This window comes from Physeter macrocephalus, chromosome 13 (genome assembly GCF_002837175.3).
Source record: "Physeter macrocephalus isolate SW-GA chromosome 13, ASM283717v5, whole genome shotgun sequence".
Lineage (NCBI taxonomy): Eukaryota > Metazoa > Chordata > Mammalia > Artiodactyla > Physeteridae > Physeter > Physeter macrocephalus.
In genome coordinates this window covers 708681-733771 of record NC_041226.1, presented here as the reverse complement: position 1 = coordinate 733771, position 25091 = coordinate 708681, and the positions used below count along the sequence as shown (strand labels likewise).

The following is a 25091-nucleotide window of genomic DNA, read 5'->3' as shown; positions in this document are numbered from 1 at the left end:
TTCTGTTCACCAGTAAGGAGAGAGAAAAACCAAACACTTATAAATGAAGGGGATTTGGGATACTTAGGGTTGACATAGAAAAGAAAACAGAATTTTATATTTTCATCATTTTTGCGAAGAAAATGTCTCCATGATCCTGTTATCAACATCATTCTTTATATATATGTGTGTGTACATATACATATGTACATATACATATATATATACATAATCATGATTGGGGTGATACAGGAAGCTACAAATGAGAAAAGGACACTGCAGTTTTAATAAGGGGAACAAAAAGTTCTGTTCACCAGTATAGATTCACATTACAGTACACCAGTATTGACAGCATATTCTTGTCTATTTTTGGTACAGAAGATGGTATCTCTCTACATAACCTGGTAAGGCTTCAGTAACTAAAGCATAAAACAAACAAACAAAACCCCCGCAAAAAAAAAACAAAACAAAAAACCCAGCCTATTAGTTTACAGTTTATTTTAAAAATTCTGAAAGACACTGCAAGTTCTAAACTTTTAGTAGGTGCTCCCTACACACAACCATCTTGTCAAGAACCCAGCAGAAGAGCCCCCTTTCCAGGAAGCTTTGCAACAGCAGAGTTGTGCAATATGGGTGTTTCTTACTACAAGAAAAAATTATACATGGCACATTCTCATTCATATCGTGTAATGTAAAAAGTTACAAACATACCTAATCAAATAAATAATAATAAAAAAAAGAATTTGAATGTATTTGTAAGTATCCTAAAACCACTACATAGAATAATGGCAACTTTCACTCACAGATTATTTACAAGGTAATACCCAGTGTGGGTACACTGCTACAAAACTCAAAACAGAAGGAGTAAACTTGAAATGTTTTCCATAGTAAAGATCTAGCAGCATGACTATCTAATGCTGTTTTCTCCCGATTGCTTCTAACACGTTCCTTTTTACTCTGTGTCTTCGTCCAGTTCATAATTGTCTTTATCATAAATATCTTTTACTAAAAGAACCCGTACGAGCATATTTTCCAAGGTGTTTCGGTCCAGCGAAGCAGACGTGTACCAGACAGGGCTGTCTGCAGAGCTAGAGCGTTCTGGTTGCAAATAGAAAACATCCATTCTCTGATTAAGATTCTGTGGACTTCAGGAGAAAGGAGAAAGTCCATGTCACAGTATGTACACGAAATTCCTCACAACTTCCTTCTTTTCTTTCAAGAATAATTCTGCTACCATTAACCACATTACATGGGCAGACCACATGCATAACTACCTATATTAAATATTCTATCACTGAGATATTCTGAAAGTTAATTTCTACAATAATAAATTATTTTTCCACTATAATTTAAATTCTGTATTTGACTGAATCCAAGACACCATCGATAGAAACATTATTTTTAATCATTATTTTAATATTGCCATTAAACAAGTAAAGCACTACCAATTATAATTGCAAGATGCATCGATTATAATATGCATCCCAGTTGCAGAGACAGTATAAAATGTGAGAAATGTGTCTTAGAATTGATGAAATACGGTATAGCACATAAAATAAAAATACTTAACAGCGTTACACAAAAGAAATAATTTTTAAAATAAGATAATACTGAGAAAGGAATTTCCAACTAATAAATAGTTACTACCATTGGAAGATCCAGATACTGGTGCAGGGCCACCCAAAGCTATCGTCAGAAATATTAATTATTAAAAATAATCATCCTATAGGTGACATTATTGCTTTTATGGTTCTTGAGAGTTAACCTGGAGAAAATTTATAAAAACAATTTACAAAACTGTTTACATAAGAAAATACATTCTGAGTTCATGCTTGCCTTTTAAAAATTACAGAGTGCATACTTAAAATAATGAACAAGCATAAAATAATTTGTGGTCTCCAAAAATTCCACTGGTTTAAAATATTTTAAACGCCTGTTGGTACCCGTGGGGGAAAGCAGTGGTGCAGTTGGAACGCACAGGGCCCTGAGAAGACGCCGCGCCCTGCAGACACCTCAGGGATCTCCCTCCAGAACCAAGGACTCGCCTCTCTCCACCTTCTCACCAGGGCGTCACTGGGACCGAGGCCCAGGCAGGACTGCTCTCTGCTTGCCACAGCAGAGCTGGCTGCAACAGAGACACCACAGCCCCAAAAGCCTAAGACATGTACTGTCTGACCCTCTACAACAGCAGTCGTTTCGTTAGTAGAGAGCGATTTCTTAACATGTGCTTAAAACATTAAGTATAAGCTGGGTATTTTATAATAACAGGACTAAAAACGTTATAACTGAAAGGACTTCATAAGTGAGAAAAGAGAGAAATCTAAAAAAAAGGACCAAGGAAAAAAAATGTCACCTCTTGGTAGTGATAAATTCACAGCAACTAACTGTTACTACCATTTAAAAAAATCAAATGTCATTAACACTTACCTTTTAGACAAGTAGCATTCAAACATTTTCACAGGACATCTAGAAGGATTGGCTGTATTTTCAATTTGTTCAAATACTGGCTCATCATCTTCATGTTTTCTTTTTCCAGTAGTAATTTTATCTTAAGAAATAAAAATTACATAAACTTTCTAAGACCAACCTTGAAGAAAGGTGACGCTATTCACTCTGATCATTCCCAGTATCTCTTACACCAAAGAATGGGACCAGGTGTGCTTCAGAGCTCTAAACTGTAATTTAGAGCTGGTAATTCCTAATTTTAAGACAACATAGGTTGTCTTATCTTATGAAAATGACAGTCCTTAGATTCTTAACAAGTGACCCAGGTGGTCTTTAGTAAGGCAAGGAGTGGCAGTCCCTGCCACAGACAATCCCAAAATGAAAACCTGTTACACTACCTTCATTATCTGTTCCACATAAGGAAGACACTTGGTATCGAAGACATGCTTTATTTTCCATTGTTAAAGGGTTTTTTTTCCAATGCCTAAACACAGTGCCAAAGGAAAGCCTTAAGTGCTGTTCCACTGTTTTCAGGCCAAAATACTTAGTGTTAAAGTAGAACAGGGTATTCAGAAGAGCTACTGGAGAGTGTGATCCTAGCTGTTTTATCCTCCAGAGATAATCTTCTTCAACTCGAGAAAATATTGACCCTTAAATAGAGAGAAAGGTTTTTAAAGAATTACAATAAACAGTTTTCACGTAACCAGCTAGAAACAGATAAAAGTTAATTCGAGAACAAACCTATTCCAATCCTCCATTCACTCCAGATCAACTGGAATTAATTTCAGAATCACCTATGTGGCTCTGAAACAACACAGAGCCGGGAAACACAACAGACTACACAACTAGCACCCCCGGGGTCAGGCCTGGAGTCTGCTCCTGGTCTTCCAGAGGACAAGCAGACCATGGTCAGAAGGGAATTTTAAATCTGTAGAAATCCTGAAAAAAAATAGGTGATTTCCATTCAAACAAGTTTTCTTTATACATCTAAAACAGAGGTTTCTTAGAGAAATTTACATCAAAATCTCAACTGGAGGGCTTAAGAAATGAACATCCAGTTTCTTACTCCAGAGGAACTGGGTCATGTTTATTACAAAGTACTTCATAAACACTAGCTATCAACCACATTCATTTCTAATTCAACAAAAGATGAGCCGATGCCTCCATGAATAAGTACTCTCTCATTTAAATTATTTCCTAATTATCTTTAGTACACTTTCTATACACACAGAAAATCCCAGCAGCAAGTCGGTGACATTTTATTTAAAGGAGCATTACCGTCTGGAAGTATGCTTGGTTGCCAACTTCGGAGTATTTTATTCAATTCTTGCTCAAATGTCTGGAATCCTGGATCAATAAATATGTTGTCTTTTCGATTACTACCATACAAGTACTACAAAAAAACAAACAAACAAAAAAACTTGAAGGATTTAACATTTATATAAGATTTATACGAACTAATTACAGACCACTTACACTACTTCCTAAGGAAAAAATAAACGTCTTACGTCTTTTGTCTTTATTAGCATACTAATAAGAGATGACTGCCTTTATCTATATATCTGGAAATCAAATAAACGTAAGTTACCAATTAATCTGTTGCTTAGAAAACTCAAAGCTGAAATACAAAGGCAAGAACTCAGAACCTAAGAACTGGATGAGAAGAGCATGTGGCTCCCATGCTCAGCACACACTCCACGGACACGAAGGGTGAGGGCAGGGCGGAAGGGTTTCTGCGTGTGAAGCCTCTCCGAGCAGCCTGTGAGCTTCATGCTTTTCCCCTTGTTTCCTCTCTATGCCCCACTCTCCTCGAGTTAGTGCAAATTTATGAATCTTACAACTTACTACGACCAACCTTAACAGTGAGGGTTGCTAAAGAATGACTTAAACACCAAAGTTTGCAAAGTCCATCTCCAGTGGGTAAAAAGAATGTACAAGTAAAATATGTGACCACAGCACAAAGAACGGGAGGCGGCAGCTGGGATCACAGGGCTTGAGGTTACCGCGTGTGAGACAGGGCAAGAAGATCTGAAGGTATATAATGATTAACTGAAGATGCACACTGCAAACCCACTAAAAATAATCTAACAGGCATAAACAATAAACCAATGACGGAGATAAATGTAATCACAGAAAAATAATTCAAAGGAAAGCAGAAAGAAACAAAAAAACCCCACAAAGAATAGATACAGTGACGCCTCATCCACAGTTTCACTTTCTGTGGTTTCAGTTACCCACAGTCAACCGAGGTCCAAAACTATTAAATGAAAGATGACAGAAGTAAACAATTCATAAATTTTAACTGCAGGCCATTCTGAGAAGCCATGATGAAATCTCGCGATGTCATGTTGTCCCGCCCGGAAGGACGTGAATCACCCTTGGTCCGGTGCGTCCCACACCATCAGCCACCTGGTGGCCATCTGGGTTGTCAGATCCACTGCAGGGTCGCAGGGCTTGTGCTCAAGTGACCCTAACTTTACATAATTATGGCCCCAAAGCAAGAGGAGTGAAGCTGGCAATTCGGACACGCCAGAGAGAGGACGCACAGTGCTTCCTTTGAGTGAAAAGGTGACGGTTCTGGACTTAATCAGGAAAGAAAAAAATCGGGTGCTGAGGTTGCTGCGATCCACGGTAAGAACGAATCTTTTATCTGCGATGTCGTAAAGCAGGAAAAAAATTCAGGCTAGTTTTGCTGTCACACCTCAAACTATAAAAGCTACAGCCACAGAGGGTGGTCGGTGCTTAGTTAAGATGGAAAAGGTGTTAAATTTGTACAATAAGATTTTTGAGAGAGAGAGAGACACCACATTCACATAATTTTTATCACAGCATATTATGATAATTATTCTGTTCTGTTATTAATTATTGTTAATCTCTTACTGTGCCTAATTTACAAATCCAAACTGTATCACAGGTAGGTGTGTAGAGGCCAGTGTAGTATACACAGGCTTCAGCCCTCCAGTGGGGATCCTGAAGTATCCCCTGTAGATAAGGGGGGTCAACTGTATAACAGGCACAAACAAGCAGGATTTTCAATCCAGTGATTAATTACATTAAATGTAAAAAGTCTAAACCGGGGTCTGCACTACAGTCCTGAAGGCTGGCCCACTGCCTATCTACAAATACAACCAAGTTTTCTTAAAACAGAGTGCATGCGCCCAGGCTGCTTTCCACAGATCAAGAATTGGCCTACAGAGCCTAGAATGTTTACCAGCCGGTTCTTTAAATAAAAAATTTTGTTGGTCTAAACACACCAAGACAAATATTATCAGACTGGATTAAAATTTTTTTTAATTTGAAAAACAAGGCCGGGACTTCCCTGGTGACACAGTGGTTAAGAATTCGCCTGCCAGTGCAGGGAACACGGGTTCGAGCCCTGGTCCGGGAAGATCCCACATGCCACGGAGCAACTAAACTAAGCCCGTGCGCCACAACTACTGAGCCTGCGCTCTACAGCCCACAAGACACAACTACTGAGCCCACGTGCCGTGCTCCGTAGCAAGAGAAGCCACCGCAATGAGAAGCCCGTGCACCACAACGAAGACCCCATGCAGCCAAAAAATAAATAAAAGATAAATAAAAAATAAAAAACAAGGCCCAACAATATGCTGCCTAAAAAGCGCCTGCTTTATACCTGGAGACACAGCAAGTGGAAAGTAAAAGGATGAAGGATATAAACCATGTGTACGCTCACCAGCAACTAGGCCAGAGCACCATCAGCTGCGTTGACCTAACGTTACTCCTGCTAGTCAGAAGGAAGATTAGAAATAAAAGCACCAGCTCTTCAGGACAATTACGTAAGACCTGGCGGGCGGGGGAAGAGGGGGGTGCACACTGTTTAAAAAACAAAGGGAATGCTCGGCACTGACTGAATTCACTGAGCTCTGACCCAGACGTCTTCAGGGGCTGACACAACGACTGGGAAGCAGAGGGAAGGAAAGACACTGAGGTGTGTAACACGGTTCCCTGTCCTCGGGGACAAAGCTTCCGTGTCTTTTGCCACGTTCATAAAAAAACAGAGATGCACTCACATCTAGCCAAGCGCGATGGGGTGGGAGGACCCAGGGGAACAGGCGCCCACCACCCACTCTGGGTAAAAGTGGTGTGAAGGACGCGCACACGGATGTAAAACAGTGTGTAAAAGACTGACCGGGACTGTGGGGCTCACGCAGCCCCTTCTTTCTTCCTCAGACACTTCCATATTATGTGAACTTCTGGCGACAGCCACCACCCCTTATGCCATCAGAAGGACAGGATTAGCTACCGCATCTATGAGGGAGGAAAGAGGCTGGCCCACCCTCACTTCTCAACACACCACCTGCCCCACACGTCCACAGGGCTTGGAGAGGAAGCCGTGCTGCTTTTGTTGTCAGCCTGGGATGGAATCAGAAAATGCATCACACAGAAAAAGACGCACATTCTTCCAAAATAACTTCCACCTCTGTACGCATCCTCGAAGTACCAACAAACAGCAATGATTTCTGGAAACTATCTTTTAGACATCGTATCACCACAGTGAGTCTGAAGATTATTTTTAAAGCTGGTTATAAATACCATACAGTCTTTTACAAAAAATTAAATCAAGCCTGTGAAAATCTGTCCAGTGATGAGAAGAGTAAAACAACTGGTTTTCCAATTGTGGTAAAAATACACAGAACATAAAATTTACCATTTTGACCTTTTTTTTTTTTTCTTTTTTATAAATTTTTTGGCTGCGCCGCACGGCATGCGGGATCCTAGTTCCCCAACCAGGGATGGAACCCGAGCCCCCTGCGTTGGAAGCACGGAGTCCCAACCACTGGAACCCCAGGGAAGTCCCCATCTTGACTATCTTTGAGAGTACTGTTCCGGTAGTAAAAATTTATTTTGAGGAAACATTTTTCAGTATATAAAGAACCTATTTTAAAAAGAAAGGAAATTCTGATGTGTGCTACAACATGGATGAACTTCAGGACATTATGCTGATTTCACTTACATGAGGTACCTGGGAGAGTCAAACTCACAGAAACAGAAAGAAGAAGGGTGGGTGCCAGGGCAGCGGGGCAGTGGGGGATGAGGAGTTAGTATTTAATGGGGACAAAGTCTCAGTTTTGCAAGATGAAGAGGGTTATGAAGATGGATGGTGGTGATGTTTCCATAAGATTATCAATGTACTTTATACCACAGAACTGTACACTTAAAAATAGTTAAGATGGCAAATTTTGTGTTATATGTATTTTACCACAATTTAAAAACTGGAAAAAAATGAACCTACTTGAAGACATAATTTATAATCATTAATATTACAATCCATTTAGCTTTCAAACCTCTAATGGTATTTGAAGTTCTAATATATAAATATTTTGCTACTGCAAAATATGTGATGGTCGTTGAATACACAGTAATTTTGAGCTATGTGTTATTCTCCACCACTGCTTAGATAATCTTAGGCAAATTTCTATCCTGAAGAGGGAAAGTGAAATACAAATTAAGACAGTTCTAGTTTTCTCCAGTAATTTATTTCAGCACCTACTACCTGTTAGCAGCATAATATTTAATTTTAGGCCTATAAACAAAACTCTACATAAGAATATTTCCTCCTATCATTTACCATATTTACAAATACATAGAATGTAAAGCTAGGACCTTTCCTGACCTCTGGGCTCAAACCTGTACAATCTGTTCAACACTAAAAGTCATTATCTAAAGTGGATCTTCATGTTTATCATGGGAAATGTACTCATTCAAGATTCACAGACATGTGGTTGAAGTTTACCTAAAACCTCTAAAGAATGAAATCTTTTATAAGATGATTCCAAACAACTAATGAGTACTTATACTATTTAACAAGTTAGAAACACATCAGAGATGAAACAGACCTATTTGCAGAGGGAAGTCATTTATCTGTTTACATGTGTATCGGCACAGATCTATATATACATATATACACCACGCCTCAGAATGTTAATTCATTTATTTGCAATTGTAAGCTGGGGATGAAATCAACCTGATTATCATATATATACATGGTAACAAACAGACACATCATTAGTCCTGTTACAAAAGATGCATGAGCTTTGAGTGATCCATTACTAACTCTGTTTTTCACCTAAGTTCTTTTTGGTTTTGGGACACAGTTTTGGAGAACCTGAAGTTCACTTTTAGGGACATAGCACATTATAGCAGAAACACCTGTATACAAAGTAGCTAAGAAAACCCTTTATAATAACCCAGTATTTTCGAATAAATTACTTTTGCCTTTCTTGGTAAGCCAATAAACCCTGATGTTCCGTAATATTCTTGAAGCAAAACATTTTTTTCTCCAAGAACCTACCACAACAACCTTTCTTAACAAAGTTATATTCAAAAGTAACCATGAAATCACTCACCTCTTGAATCCCGAGGCAAAGATAATAGATGCTGTCAGGTGCATAATTCTCCCCATTTGGCCTTCGGATCTCATTGACAAAATGGGCCAAGCCGTAGTCAAGCTCAGCTGTGGTGTGACAGAGTAGATCCTCTTTTAACTTTACTGACTTAGCTAAAAAGAAATAAAATTTAAAATAATAATTATTACTTACTGTCTTAAGATTAAGAAACTTTCTGAAATCACTTTATTCTGTGTAAGAATTTAAAGATAAAATAACAGCTACATTTAAATGTAAAATATTTTAAGCTACATTCATGCTTTTTAAAATCAAAGGCAGTTAACAACAAAAACCTTGATTTTTTTTTCAAGGAAAAACATTTTTTTTTAATGTACAGTACATGTAGCTTCATGGTAATTAATGATTCACTTGAGTACCTTCTGGATTTTCACATACTATGGGTATTCTACTATCAGTCAACATTAAGCCTTCACTGTGGATGAAGGAATGTTCTAAGTTTACGTGTATTTTATAATGTAATTCTCAAGACAACCCTACAGGGTGGGTACTATTACCCCCCTTCAGAGCTGGGGAACTGAGACGCTCGTACGTGAGGGAGCCCTGGCAGTCTGACTCTAGCACCTTAATAAGGCCATACTTCCTACCCTCTTTGTGGTGCCATGGACGGGTCCATCCACAGTAAAGAATCTGGCCTGCTGCAAAGGGCTCTATCTGCTTAGAGCAAACTTTCTTCTTTACCCACCATCATCATCATCATCAACTTCAATAAGGAAACAGCAGGTCTGTTTGAGTTGTGCTGACCAGCAAGCAACAAGAGCCCCATGAACCGACATCACCACAAGGACTTCATCTGTGCAACACGGTGCGCGTGTGCGCGCAAGCTCTCTCAAGCACATAACGGATACACGGGAGAACAGTTACCAAAATACGAATAAAAACCTTGATTTTAAATAGGACATAGGGGAAACAAAATCAGAACACTTACGAGATTTTAGCTCATCTAACACCAGAAGATCTTCATCAAGCTGCCTCGTTCTGACCCAGTGTTTCCAGGCGTTTACCCCGTACGTGTACTTGAAAGGGAAGCTGCATTCCGAGTTGTCAGAACTGTCATCATGACACTGGTACCCTGACACTGCCTTCCTCTTGGCTCCCTGGTAGTAAAACACCACTGTCAAATCTTCTTTTTCTTAAGCCTATATTATTTCATGACTTTATGTAAGCCATCTCTCAGCAAATGCACATTACAAAGAAATATATTTACATGATCAGAACTGACTGGAATTTCTGATCTGAGAACAGTTACCTATGACATTACTTGAAATCTCTCTCCATGAATGCCGTATTTCTGCATAAACTACTTTGTACAACAAAATCATAGTAACTACTGCTGTGAGTTGAGAGTCACTGATGAGAAAATACATATATAATAATTAAAATCTGAAATAGAAGGATTCCAAATATTAATGTAAGAGAGAAACTGAAGAACTTCTCGAAGACTCCACCTCATAGGAGATGACTCAACTCCTTCCCACTTTCTTGATGGTACTGTCTGCTGTACAAAAATTTTAAATTTGGATATAACCCAATTCATCTGTTTTCTCCTTTTGTTCCTGTGCTTTTGGTGTCCCATCTAAGAAACAGTGTCTAGCCCAAGTTAATGAAGATTCAGGCCTATGCTTTCTTCTAAGAGTTTTATAATTTCAGTTCTTACACTTAGGTTTTTGACTCATTTTGAGTTCATTTTTTGTGTGTGGTGTGAAGTTAAGAGTCCAATTTCATTCTACTGCAGGTACTCACTCCTTTTTTCAAGTTTTCCTTTCTTTCTTTTTTGGAGAAATTTGTGAAAGTCATCTTTTTTTTTTAAAAAAACCTTGCTTTATGTTGGAAATCAGAAATACAGAAAGTTGTTAATAAAATGTTCAGAACAATGATATCCATTTGTACATTTAGACTTGGGATCCCTGAATGACTGAATTGTCCAGCACGTCTTCCTATGTGCTGGGATGCTTCAGCGAGACCAGATGTAACAACTGTGTACCTCAACCTCATCAAAAATAACAATGGAAAAAACAGCTTCCTAGAAAACAGTCTCAGTTGTTGTCTAATAATTGAATTTACTTTTTTAGCAAATATGTAAACCTGTTATCAATGACAACCTTTTATCAAGATTAAAAATTAAAAAGTTGCAATAATATTCACTCTTCTTCTATGAAACTACCCCTAAATAGGATATATTTTTATTACCTAGAAATGAAGTAATAAAAGCTTTACCTCTTAAGTCTTTTTAATTCCAGAAAACAAAGTACCTTCCCACATTCTCAGGCACAACTGAAGCTCAAGTACCCTTGCCCTCTATTACACAAAGACAGAACGTGAATGCAAGAATACTGTTACATTTCATACCTTTTTTTTAGATCGAGGTCTAGGCTGTTCCTCATATTCTTCTCCAAAAACAGGTGGTAATAAAAACTCACTTTCCATATCAAGCTCCTCAGCAGCTGACAATTGAATCAGAAGAACTTTCATTTCAAACGTAATAGCACAGACTTACGCTATATAAACTCAGCCAATGAAGGACCACCTGCTGAATGCGCACAAGCACCATGCACAGGGCAGCCCGTGCTGGGTGGAGAACAAACCATTTTCTGTACCTAACCTGGTCTGTAAGTTCTGATAACGCCTGTTCGTACTCTTAAAACACATGTACAATGCATATCAACACGGAATTTTGTGGAAGCGTGTGACAGAAAAATTACTAAAACCTGAAATTTAATTATAAGATCTAAATGGTCTCAGTACAAATCTGTTTCAATCTATTAAATCTTTTCCAATGTAAAAGGCTTTACATTCATTCAATATGCTTATTGCCCATCAATAAAGAAAATAAACAATGAAACACAGAACACATTTCTTTTACAAAACACCTGAAAATATGTTTCCCTTTGAAGGTTAACTTAATTTTCAAAACCATTTTAAGAAAAATACTATCAATATTTTATTAAAATTTTTAAAAAGACACACCAACACTTCTATATCTGTAAAAGTTTCTATAATGAATTAGTTTTAAGAAAGTTTCTTTTTAAGGCTCTGGGAAATTCCTTTTAAGTTCCTACAATTCAACATATGCTTCATTTCGGAAGTTAACTGCTGGGTTTTATCTGGGTAAAAAAGAAAAGACCAATAATAACAGTACAGGCAATGACAGGAACATTAGATTGTTAATGATCATAACCACGATTATGACACCATAACTAAAGTGCAGAACCACACTTCGCACTGAAAGAATAAAACAGCATTTTTACTACCTCTGGGGAAATCTATTTCAATGTCCAAATCTGGTTCATATGGTACATCAGGCATGCTGGACTGTGTCTCTGGGTCAGAGTTCTTCAAGAGATCTGAACCAATTATGTCCGTTTCAATAATTACACCTGTAATCAAGCCATAATATCATCAGAAATCAAAATAGAAAACTGCAACAATACCTACATATAATCTGGCAAAAGCCATTTAATTGTAAATGCAAAATAGGAATACTTACATTAATACGTACAAAACAAAAAAGCATGCAGCTACCTTGAAAGGTAAGCTACTATAAACTTTGTATTAGATAATCGTGAATACACAAAAACTTTCAATCTTGTAAGTTCTGACTGCCCCTCTACAAAGTTAAAAAGCATGCTTTAGTACTAAAACAACTCTGTAGAGTGTCTCTAAGAGCAATCTCTTGTCAAAAATAAACTTACGAGCATGGATAACTGTAATTTTCAACATTCTTTCTGACTTGTGACCTAGGTTTTCACATCATTCAATATATGCTTATTCACAACTGGCTTCTAACGTTTTGATCGGTTGCCTGAAACACATTTGTACTGCAACCCAGTGAGAAAGGCATTTTATTGAGTTCAGGGTAGTGGTGGGAAACAGAGACACATGCATACACACTGGAAACAAAAGTTTCACAAAAACAATACCCTTTCTAGGAAGGATTCATGCTGACATATTTTTTCCATTTCTTTCTTTCTTTTTTTAAAAAACAAAAACAAAAACAAAACACAGAGAACACTGGTTGCAACCACTAAATTCATTTCCCACTCCCTAACAGAGTGCTTCCCAAACACGTCACCCACGAGACGCACTGTGCTCTGGGCGAGGGGAGCAGGAAGCTCAGGGTGGCTCTGGAGGGCTGAGGCAGAAGCGTGCCCAGAGACACACGTCCTGCTACACCGTTTGGCAAGCACTGCCCTAGCAGAAGTTAGGACAAACGCTGGCTTAGATAATGCAACTTACTTTCTTAGTATCAATCAAAGTTGGGGATAACCATCATAAAATAAGAGTTTGAATTATAAAAGCCTACTACAACTTAGTTTTTTGTGTCTGAGCTCGTCCACTGAAACAAGAATAACTTAAGAGTCAATTTTACAAGTTAAATCCTGTTAGCAATTAAAACAGGGACCGTACAAGTTCCTGGGCTCGACATCAGAGAGCACCTGCTAGATACAGTGCGGGCCTCGTAACCCGAAATCCACTTTTGCTGCAGCGTGCACACACCCGCTCGGGCTGCAGCACAGCGACAGCCCGGCCTCGCTCTACCAGCGGCCCCCACCACCCCCCAGCAGCGGGGGACTCACTGTGGATGTCGGCGCCCTCTGCCTTCCCCTCGGCCTCAGCCGTGTCGGTCACTGGCAGCAGGTCTGTGCCCAGGGGATCTGAAGAAACTGTGCTTTTGAGCTCCTCGGCTGCTGCAGGGATCTTCTCACTGCTGTCCGAGGGGACGGGCAGAAACACGGGGACTGGCACCTAAGTAAACAAAGGACTTACTCTCGGGCTCACTCAACGTTACAAAGTATTTTTCCAAATTAAACATCACTCCGACACATGATCTACTTCACAATGCTGCACTGGTTAGAAGTTCTGCAAAGAACACGTATGTTAAGTATCACAAAGAAAGCCCCGAATACAAGCAGCTACTTTTTGAAGTAACAAGTAATTTTTGAGGCATTTCTGTCACCAGGGGACTACAGTACAGTAGCCAAGCCCTGACACAGTGTCCCCAGCACTGCAGGGGATGACATTTATATGAGCCTCCATTCCATGTATCAGTTGTAAACCTTATGGTTCAGAAACCTGTCTTTCTAAAATGAACACAAATATGTTTACACAGTATGTGTAAAGCAGGTGCAGACATCGGCTGAACTTCACTCTCAAGGATGAGCACTTAGCTGATTACGCACAGAGCAACCCCTGGCAAAGCCTCCACTAGACCCAAGTGAACTGCCCAAGAAAAGCCAAGCCTCCACCCTCTGTCCCACCAGCGTCACTGAAGCAGTCACCGCCACCCCACTGCCACCCCCCCCCACCCCGACTTACAGGCACGGGAATGGCCGTGGGCACGGGCACACTCTGGCTGTACATGTGCATGGGCACCGGCACGTACACGGGCACCGGGACGGGCACCGGGACGTACTCCGTCCTCCACTCACCGTCTGGGGCAAAGAACGTGTTCAAGGACAACGTCAACCGTGACCACCACTTAACACACTGCTGCTCAGTCAAAGTAATGTGGCAACAAAAGAAAAATTTAAGTGCCTCAGTACCCATTTAAAAGAAGTTCCCAGTTTTCATAAAACTAGGTTAAGTTAAAAACAACCGGCACTTCCCTGGCAGTCCGATGGTTAAGACTCCACGCTTCCAGTGCAGGGGGCACAGGTTCCATCCCTGGACAGGGAACTAAGATCCCACATGCCGCGCAGCGTGGCCAAAAACAAACAAAAAAACCAAAAACAACAAAACTGAATGCAGTAGCTGTCCTAAGTTATAGGGAGCAGAATTTAGACCTTTTTTTTTGGCCACGTGGCACGTGGGGATCCGACCAGGGATGGAACCTGAGCCCCCTGCACTGGAAGAGCGGAGTCTTAACCACTGGACTGCCAGGGAAGTCCCTAGACTTTTTTAAAATACAAAGAAAACATCTTTTCAAGTATTATATGGTCCCAGACACTCTCACACCCCCACAAAAAAGTTTACTTAATCAAACAATCAGAATACAGCTAACATTTAAATGTGATGAAAATACATATCTGAATGATTTCAACTCATTCTGACAAGGGAACAGAATAGTTACGGTTATAGACCACACTCAAAGACATGGCTTTCTCAGAAGAGCACTGTCACTTTAGTGGGTCTTGGCCCCCAAGGAAATTTTTGATACAGTGTTTTATCACTGGTGACATAACTTGCAGGCCTTTGTTAGAGAGCGATCTTTATTAATGATTTTAAATGACATGCTATGTTCTGAAGGCATGTCTAAAACCAGATACGCAAAATCAACAGAAAGTGACAAAGTGACCCAACAAATCTATTCTGTAGCCGCATTATTTGAGAAAAGCATGGACTTCACTCAGCGAGGGTCAGGATGCGAGTCACCTGTCTGACACGACTTGCTCTGCATGTGAGGTTTGCAGTAAGTTGCCTTCGTCATGGTCAAAGGTTTGCACAGAACTGCCTTGTTCTTCATCTCCTTGTTGGGGGTTGGAGAAGGGGGTGGTGCTGAGCCCTACAGAAAAGCAAAGAGAAACATTTTTATTTCTGCCTCTAATTTTTATTACTTCATGCTGTTAATAATATCTGGTTTCTAGGTCCAGCGGGGAGAACACACAAAAGTGGAAGAATATAATCAATTTATGCTGTTTCTACTATGTTTACCAAACTCTTAATCTGGAAGGATCAACATGAATCTATCCCAACTATTGGCAAAGCAGTAGTAATCGTTCATTCTACAGATTTGTCTTTTTCGAAGGATACCACAGTGTACTTTTTAAAATAAAATAAAAGACAAGTCTCACTCCTAAGTAAAAAAGCAAGGTTGTTGGGCTTCCCTGGTGGCGCAGTGGTTGGGGGTCCGCCTGCCGATGCAGGGGACGCGGGTTCGTGCCCCGGTCCGGGAAGATCCCACGTGCCGCGGAGCGGCTGGGCCCGTGAGCCATGGCCGCTGAGCCTGCGCGTCCGGAGCCTGTGCTCCGCAACGGGAGAGGCCGTGGCAGTGAGAGGCCCGCGTACCGCAAAAAAAAAAAAAAAAAAAAAAAAAAGCAAGGTTGTTAACCTGAATTTTGAAAATAATTACTCTTATTATGGCTTCCTGATACTCCAGCTCCCTCTACTGTATAAACTGCTTATACATGGTGCTAAATTTGAAAAGAAAAAGGATGAAAATTATTACCAAAAATGTTATCAAACTTTAAGTTGTTTCCTCTGTCCCAACCACGGCAATTTTAGAAACGTCTCCTCTCGATACGGTCAGATGTTTCAGCCTGTTCACCACAGTACCGTTTACACCGCGTAAACACACACACACGCTGTAAAGCAAGCTGCAGCTCCGTGCCTAAGAGACGACACGAAGGTGCTGTGCACACCACCTACCGCTACGGGGAAAGGGACACGACTCAAAGCTCCGAGTCTTCGGGTGCCAAGCGCACACAGCCCCTGCGGAAATGGAACCCTCGCTCCGAAAGGGACCTCACTCCGCACGCGGCGTACGGCGCCCCGCCCCCCCACCCCCGCGCACGCATGCGCAGCAGGCGGAGCCTGAGTCCGGAAAAGCAAGGGCGCCTCGCCACCGCCCCGGGGCTGCGCTGCGCTGGGGAACCCGGGCGTCCCGGGGGGACTCGCGTCAGAAATGAAGACCGCATGGTCTCCCGGCGCTTCGCCCGGGCCCGTCCCGGCCCTGCGGCAGGACCCCAGGGCAGTATCTCAGCCGCGGTCAGGGCACAACTCCGGGGGTCTCGGGCCGTCTTCCAGCAGCCATTCTGCGGCTTTGCTCTGCCACCTTGTCCGGTCTCCCCGCTGGGCTCGGCCACCTTTTCTGCCACAACCACCTGCACTCATCTGTGTGCGATGCGCACCATGTTTTCAACGCTCTTTTTATTTTCTGTAACACCTTCAAAGACGGACATTTTCCACGCAGTCTCGTCAAACATCTTCCAACGCCACTCATTTCCCAAGCGGCCTCCTGATGCTGCGCCGGGCGGGGCCCGTCCCCGGCGTCCTCGCTGCAACTGGGCCCTGAAAGCCCAGTGCGCCCTGCTGGGGGTGGGGGAGGGGGAGGGGTACTCAGCGTCTGGGGGTAGTTTCTGAGTCCTCCACCATAATGGATAACATCCGATAATCAAAACCCGAAGGCTCAAGGTTTTCATTCTGGAGGCCGAGTTCAACTTCTAGGATGATGCAGCTGCGAAACCAACCCCAGAATATTTCGGACACCACCCCTGCTTTTTCTGTCCCACCCCACGGACGGGCACATGGGCCACGTTCCCCTCTAAGTGCTCGTGGTCTGGGGCTCTACGCACCAGAGGGTTGCACTTGGTCACCCTTGGCCTTGGCCCAAGAGCAAGGTCACACAGTCTCAGAAGGATTCAAGTCAGGGCTTTGAGACACCACTTGCATTCGGTAGGTTCGTTTTACCAATGACCTTGCAAAAACGAGCCAACCTGCATCTTCCTGCGTTAACCCCCAGCAGCCCCCTCTCTGCAGAGCCCAGACCTGCAGAACCCACCGGGGTCTGCAAGGCCCACATTTTTCACATGTGAGTGGGCCAGCATCAGCACAAAGAGGCTACCCTTTCCCTGATCCTGGTGACAGCCTGTGAGCTGACAGTCTCACCACACTGCTGGTCACTGTGCTATGTTGCAACCAGTCATAAGCTCGCGAATCCACAAATTTAGTCACCATACCATCTTTCCCACAGCTTCCCCACGCACCAGAGTTTACCTTAGCCCTACAGATGCTGGATTTCTTATCCCTCTTTATAGATGAACCATATCGTTCATCCACGAAACTGAACTCACACGGGTCCCCCAGTCAGACACACAGCACCTTCTGGTGCTTAACCCAGCAGCAAAATCACCAACACAAAGCACAGAAATAGGAAAAACTGGCACCCGTCAGACTGTGAAGAGGACGCTTGCTTGAAGTATAAGCTGAGAGGAGATGATCAAGCAGCCCCAGGGGCCCACACCCCTGGAAACTCACGGTCTGCACGTGACCTCGACAGCTAGTGGGCACTGATTCAGGGGTGACAGACATCTCAGAGAGCAGGCCAGTTCACAAAGATGAAAGGGTCCTAGTAAAAAACGGTGTACGGTGGGTCTCTCATAAGTTTCAAGTCACGCTCATGGCCAAGGGGGCTGGTCCCGTGTGAGCTCATTCAGCGCTCACCAGGATTCCCAACCCCGTGCCACGGAGCTGGTCTAACATCACCGCCGTGCAACATCAGGCAAGTCACCCGGTCTCCTGAGCCTCAATTTCCTCAACTGTAAAGCGGGAGGAACAGTTAACAAACAGCTATTGAGTATCTACTACGTACCAAACCTGGGTAAGTTGTGTCTGAACCGGGAAATACTCTAGAACCCCCTTATGAACCGGGGTCAAAGTCACAGACATCCTAGGTTACTCGTCATTCTGCTGACAGGGCACTATGTCGACTAAACTATGCCACCTGGTAAAAACCGACACCTGATAATGCTTCTTACTTTTCTGTTGGTCAACAGGCAGGATCTATACCTACTGATAATGAATTCTGAAGAAGGACCCCAAATAATGAAAATTATAATGACGAAAGCCACCACACCTCTTGAGTATTTGCTATATGGCCAGGGACTTTAAGCTACAGACAATGTCTATGTCCCCCTAAAATTCACACTCAGATCTAATCCCCAAGGGGATGTCATGTGAAGGTGTGGCCTTTAGGTGGTGATTCAGTCATGAGAGCAGAGCCCTTGTGAATGGGATCAGTGCCCCTCACAGAAGAGACCCAAAAAAACCCCTCCCCCACGTGAGGACACGTGACAAGACGGCCATCTGGGAACCAGGAAGCAGGCCCTCAATAGACACCAGGTCTGCTGGAGCCATGATCTCAGACTTCCAGCCTCCAGAACTCCGAGAAATACCTTCTGTTGTTTGTAAGCTGCCTCACTTATGGCATCCTGGTATATAATATATAGTAGCTCAAACGGACTAGGACACTATGCAGAGCACCAAAGTCACACACCTCATGAAATGAATTCTTTAACCCTCAGTACCACAAGGGGTAGTAGGTGTTTTCTCACTCCCATTTTACAGATGAGGAAACTGAGGCTCAGAAGCTGTACAGCCCAGTGGAGGTGACAGAGTGAACAGTTCTGAAGTCAGGGTTCAAGTGGCTTCCCTGATGCAGGCCCTATGTCTCCAACACCACACGCCCTGCCCCCGTGGGTTAGCGCTCTTGGTGACGACCCTGACGAGGTTCCGTCTTCATGCCCACATTACAAATAAGGGGAAAGTCACACAAAGGACCATAAAGTGACTTGCCCCAAACTCTACAGCTGAGCTCTCATCCAAGGACAAGGTGGGAGGGGCTCTACGTGACAGGAGGTGATGGCTGCAAAGGGCCATCCTTCCATCCGTCCCATGAGGCGGCCTCAGTGCTGCAGCAGGAGAAGAGTACCTGCTTCTGTGCGGGCAGAAGGGTGTCTTGAATCCTTGGTCAAAGCTTTGAAACAATGTTGGGAGTTGCCTTACGGCTGCATGCAGATGCCAAACAGGGAGTGATCATCTTTACACTCCTCAGCATGGATCAAGTGCCTGGTTAGAATCTGACAATTCAGCTGAATACTCCTGAATTATCTGACTTAAAAATATATTACCACAAGGGCAGAACAGGTAGGGGAGGAAAGCAAAGAAAAAAGCACTCTCACTTGTCTAGGATTCTAACTATTAACATCAAAACCAAAAACTGGGAATTCCCTGGTAGTGCAGTGGTTAGGACTCTGCACTTCCATTCCGTTTGATCCCTGCGCGGGGGACCTAAGATGCCGCCAAAAACAAACATACACTGAATGGAATAATACAAAAACACCCATCTTTCATCTACATCAGAGATCCTAAACTGTGGTTCCATGTTAAAATCACCTCAAGAACTTTTCAAAACTACAGAAGTTCTGAGTTGGAGCCCAGGTATTCGAAAGGTTTTGAAAACTCCCCAGGTAATTCCAATCTGTAGCCAGAGCTGGTTAACTCCTCTGCCCAGGACCACACGAGCAGAGGCTCACCATGATGCTGGTAAATGGCTCCCAAAGAGGCCCCTGGATCAGGGTGGCTCCTGCAGGCGGGCACAAGAGGGCCGGCCCACTGTTCAGTGCAAGGCTCCTTTTATACAGAAATGGCCACTTTCAGCCCACAAGAGCCTTGAAATGCTAATGTAAAAGCAGAATCTGATGTATTACATCAAGAGAAAGAAAAACACTACAGAAAAAAAAAGAAAACAGAAAAAACCCCAGGACAAAGCATCATGGAAGAACTCCTCAAGCTTACAAACTCCCAGGGCCCGGCCCCCAGGACAGATCTCCAGACGTGTCTGAGGGGCATCCGCCTAGCCCGGCCTGCCTCCCGCTTCCCAGGATCCCCTTCAGGTTCCCTCCAAGCTCGGCCCCAATGAACAGTCTGGCCAAACACGCACGCCTCTGGACATTATTATTCCTCCGACTTGTCATCGTCTACTGGCAACCTTCTACTCAGCTGTTCAGAAGTTTTGTCACAGCTGCCAGGACCGCACACACTCAACCATTTCAAATGCACCACTGCTACTGCCCTAAAGATGCAGCTGGGATGAGCGCTCAACGCAAATATTTATGTCTCTCCCGCCCAATGTGGGTAAAGGCCACAATTAATTCACCTTTATATTCCTTAGCAGGTAGAAAAGGACCTGTTTTTATATCGGGTAATTTAGCAGAATATGAACGCTTCAACTGTCTCAACAGAGGAAAGTAAAAAAATCTTTTATTATTACAATCAGATTAAAATGGACTAATTACTTTTTCTCCCCACATGATGAAAGTCAGTATTTAGCACTTTACTTAAGCAATACTTACTGTCATTTTGGTTCGGGACGTCTGACAACCCTGATCTAAAAACAAACAAATTTAAAATAAGACAAATCCATATTTCTCATTAATTTTTACTGATTTTTAAAATAGTTACTGAAGAAAATATATTTGAAGTTCTTTCAAGTAAAGAATATGAGATTTGAGAGCTGAAATACAGACCTAAGTAGTGGAATTAATAACTCTTTCCCCATTTTGTCCCCTCAGAAAGTATACACTGCCTTGGGAGCAATACTATGTTCTTAGATTTAACTCATTTATTAAATAAGTCTAAAGGGTTTTCATTGTTTCTCCTCCCTACCCCCAGCACATACAATTTGCTAAAAATAGTTTTCATTTAAAATTGAAAGTGACACATGATAGGCAGATCAACTTTTTTACAATTTTTGTTATAATTCTGTTTAGCTTCTCTCTACCCCCAAGTAGACTCTGTTTTTTCAACTAGCATTAAATTTTTAAGAGAATAAAACAAAAAGCAGTACATCTACAGAAACATCACTGAAGGCACTTCCACCCAGGGAAACTACGGAAGTTGCTATTAAACTATCTCTGAAATCAACTGCTTATTATCATTACCTTGAATCCAGATCTGAAACTGAAAACTGCTTCACAGGTTTTTCAAGTTACTACCTAAACGGTCACATACCATAATGTAAGTTTTCAGGTCCTTTCTGGGTTGTCATGTTGGGCTCGTTCTGCTGACAGTAGAAGCGCAACAAGCAGTGCTGGTCGCAGAAATGCTTCATCTCCCCTCGCCACTGCACCCTCTCCCTCAGGGTGCCCTGAGATTTACAGCAGTCACACCTTGCCGCCTGGACGACAAAAGGAAGGTGTCAGACGTCTCCCACGACAAGGTTTAAAAAGTCAGACATGTATTTTACAAGATTTCTAGACGTTTCAGTGACTGTTGTCAAATGTGATAAAACAATGTCTGATAAAGAAAAAATAAAATTGTAATATAAACATACAGTAAAATCCACAAAAGTTTTTTTTTTTTTTTTTTTATTGTGTGTGTCCAATTTCATTAGCCTTTCCATTGATAGCTTGTGGGATTCCTTTGATTATTTGAAAGACCTTCTTCCATTACAATGTTATGAATGTAACAGTCTCTGTATTGTTCTGTAGTTTTAATGTGTCTTCCTCAGCGGCCATGGCTCACGGGCCCAGCCGCTCCGCGGCACGTGGGATCTTCCCGGACCGGGGCACGAACCCGCGTCCCCTGCATCGGCAGGCGGACTCTCAACCACTGCGCCACCAGGGAAGCCCCACAAAAGTTTTAAAAGTAGCAATTTACCTGTCAAAATCCCTTTCTATACTTACCAGAAGTCAAAGACCAGCATTACAAAGATAGGCTAACCAAAAAAACTGAACAGTGGTAGACCAAATTGGCATGATGTGTTTTTTTTAAGAATTTTTTTTTGGATATGGACCATTTTTAAAGTCTTTATTGAATTTGTTACAATACTCCTTCTGTTTTATGTTTTAGTTTTTTGGCCCGAGGTATGTGGGATCTCAGCTCCCTGACCAGGGATTGAACCCACACCCCCTGGATTGGAAGGCAAAGTCTTAACCACTGGACCACCAGGGAGGTCCCAGTAGAATGCATTTTAATATTACAAAATAATTTTGAGAGCCATAATGATATACTGGTCGAAGTCTCCCACAATCATACTACACTGAAAATCTCTGATTAATGAACAGATTTCCCAGGTTCAACTGAGCTCATAATGGACCCATTTATACAACTGTACAGACCAGAATAATTTTGAAACCAGCTCTTATGCTGAGAAAATCATGGATGTTAATTTGAAACGTTTTGTTTCAATAGTTTAATATAATAAATTTGAAGGGCTTTAATACTGTTTTTTTTTTTTTTAATTTATTTTTGGCTGCATTGGGTCTTTGTTGTTGCACAGGGGCTTTCTCTAGTTGCGGTGGCTTCTCTTGCTGCGGAGCACGGGCTCTAGGTGCGTGGGCTTCAGTAGTTGTGGCTCACGGGCTCTAGAGCGTAGGCTCCAGCAGTTGCAACACATGGGCTTAGCTGCTCCATGGCATGTGGGATCTTCCCGGACCAGGGCTCGAACCCATGTCCCCTGCCTTGGCAGGCGGATTCTTAACCACTGCGCCACCAGGGAAGCCCCAATACTGTTTTCATAACAAGAACTTCAAGTTCATGTCTTAAAACACTCGGTATTTAATTAATTAAAAAACAATTATAGGGCTTCCCTGGTGGCGCAGTGGTTGAGAGTCCGCCTGCCAATGCAGGGGACGCGGGTTCGTACCGCAAAAAAAAAAAAAAAAAAAAAAAAAAAAAGTTATAATTTTAAGATCACCAATGTGAACTACATCTAGGAAAACAATCAGCCCTAACTAGTCTACACCTTAATATGCAAAATAAAACCAACTAAAATTCATACATAAAAAGTTATACTTTATGATGGTGAATCAATTAATCTAGGGACAGATTTTTGAGAGATTCCATTTTACCTAGATTTTGCCCATTTTCACTATTTCTTAACATCTTGATCAATGAGTGGGTCAAAAGGTATAACAATCAATTTCAAATATAGTACCTTTCATAATTAAGTTTTTTATCTACTTAGAGTAGAAATAAATTACTGCAATTGTAAAAATTGCCCTTTAGTTTAGCCACCAACTTAGAAGTTTTGACAAAGCAATAAATATTAAGTACTTGGTAGCTGGTAACAGTCTCAGCGGTAGCTTTCCCTCACTGCTCTAATCACCTAGACTTTTATACTGTGGGTTTGGAAACCACTCACTTTATGTCTCCACAGGAGTCCCATGAAGCAGCACTACAATAAATTCCTGGCTGGCACATGAACAAAAGGCTGTGTGGGTAAACAGGCCTTATGTAACAGACATACCCCACCAGGGTTAGAACACAGGCTCTTTATTTCTCCAGGTCAGGGATTTCTCCTGCCGAATAAATGTTAAACCAATGAAGATCTGCAGTATAAATTATGATTATTAAGTGATGCCAATATCGCATCTCTTGTCCAAAAACTTGTGAGCTTAAATGTTATACTGCTGGTAATATAACATGGTAATCTCAATAACATTAGCACTCACTATCAACCAGGTCCTAGTTTACTCAATAATAAAAAAAAGTCCCTACATAAAACTCTCACCAGCAAAGACTGTTCTTTAAAATAATCAGTGAAGTGCTCCAGGTTTCCGGGATTTTTTCCTTTTTATACTTTATACTCAAAGAAGAGCCAAAGCACCACTGGAGGAACTGAGTCTAAACAGTCAAGAACACAGCAAAAGTGAAGATGAGAACCTGAAAAAAAGGCCAGGCTGCCCTCTCCATTCCACAAGCCTCACAACAGGGCGGGAAACTAAAGTCCCAATACAGTAAGTGACTTCTTAGGGCCAAATGCCAAAGCGCCCAGGCAGGATTCAAAGCAGACAGTCCAAGTCAAAACCAAGGCTTTATTTAGTGCACCAAGTTACAAAGACAATGGAAAAACAAATGAGTTTGTGAATAACTAGAAATAAAAATCCTAACAGATGTAAAATGCTGCAAGAAGGTTCTCAGTGTAACATCTAAAACCCAAATCAATTTGTATACAATTTATATTTGTATACAAAGTACTGTGCTGACTCTTTGTATACGGTAATATTTCCACTTACACAATAATTTAATAGGCCTAGAGCCTACAACCAAGCACATTCCACCCAAAGAATCTGAACAATGAAATTGCTTCATTATTTTATAATTATAGACATTTGTAATTCTGTCCTAACAACACTTTAAGCTCCTTTCTTCCAGGAAGTTCAAAACAAATTTAGATGATTTCAATTTAAAAAAAAAAAGAAGGAGCAAGATTAGTGCTAATTTGCAAATGGCAACAAAATATGTATGTATTTTTTCAGGAAAAAGTGGACAATAACAACTCAATACTAATGCAAGCTTAATACCATAATCAAAATTTTAGAGGTTGTGAACCTCTTGTTTTTTGGCTTGTTTTTTCCTTTTGCAGCCACTCATACAAACTCCTGGTAAAGCGTCTGGAACCACGCTAAATGGAAAATCTCATTAATGCCCATCATTCGTTACTGACACCGACACCACTAACCTCCTACTCGCGAGACAGGACTCTTAGGAAAGCTTAACATTCCTACAGCGTTAAGAACACCTGTTTCTGGTTTAACAAACACTTCGTGGTTTCCCTGTCACTGTGAAAAATCAAGGGTTGTGTATTATTTTGAGGAGAAAAAAAAAAAGTTACTGATTCAAACAATCTAAATAATAGGCAGGTACTAACGAAACTCAATTCAAAATCCTTAATCCAGGGCTTCCCTGGTGGCGCAGTGGTCGAGAGTCCGCCTGCCGATGCAGGGGACGCGGGTTCGAGCC

General features: G+C 41.8%; 1 protein-coding gene across 3 annotated transcripts in view; it reads right to left on the bottom strand.

The window, feature by feature from the left end:
* Nucleotides 1-246: 246 nt before the first annotated feature.
* The window catches only part of ZMYM2 (zinc finger MYM-type containing 2), a 95400-nt gene continuing 70555 nt past the window's right edge, over nucleotides 247-25091 (bottom strand). For all 3 annotated transcript variants that reach the window (XM_055089582.1, XM_028497818.2, XM_028497819.2), the window contains 13 exons: nucleotides 21357-21522; nucleotides 20699-20733; nucleotides 15222-15351; nucleotides 14166-14281; nucleotides 13427-13595; nucleotides 12101-12226; nucleotides 11199-11293; nucleotides 9778-9946; nucleotides 8793-8944; nucleotides 3703-3817; nucleotides 2823-3074; nucleotides 2407-2527; nucleotides 247-1124 (listed from right to left, as the gene is read on the bottom strand). In XM_055089582.1, the coding sequence (XP_054945557.1) occupies nucleotides 932-1124; nucleotides 2407-2527; nucleotides 2823-3074; nucleotides 3703-3817; nucleotides 8793-8944; nucleotides 9778-9946; nucleotides 11199-11293; nucleotides 12101-12226; nucleotides 13427-13595; nucleotides 14166-14281; nucleotides 15222-15351; nucleotides 20699-20733; nucleotides 21357-21522 (1839 nt within the window). In that variant the 3' untranslated portion in view covers nucleotides 247-931. The remainder of the gene's footprint in view (nucleotides 1125-2406; nucleotides 2528-2822; nucleotides 3075-3702; nucleotides 3818-8792; nucleotides 8945-9777; nucleotides 9947-11198; nucleotides 11294-12100; nucleotides 12227-13426; nucleotides 13596-14165; nucleotides 14282-15221; nucleotides 15352-20698; nucleotides 20734-21356; nucleotides 21523-25091) is intronic.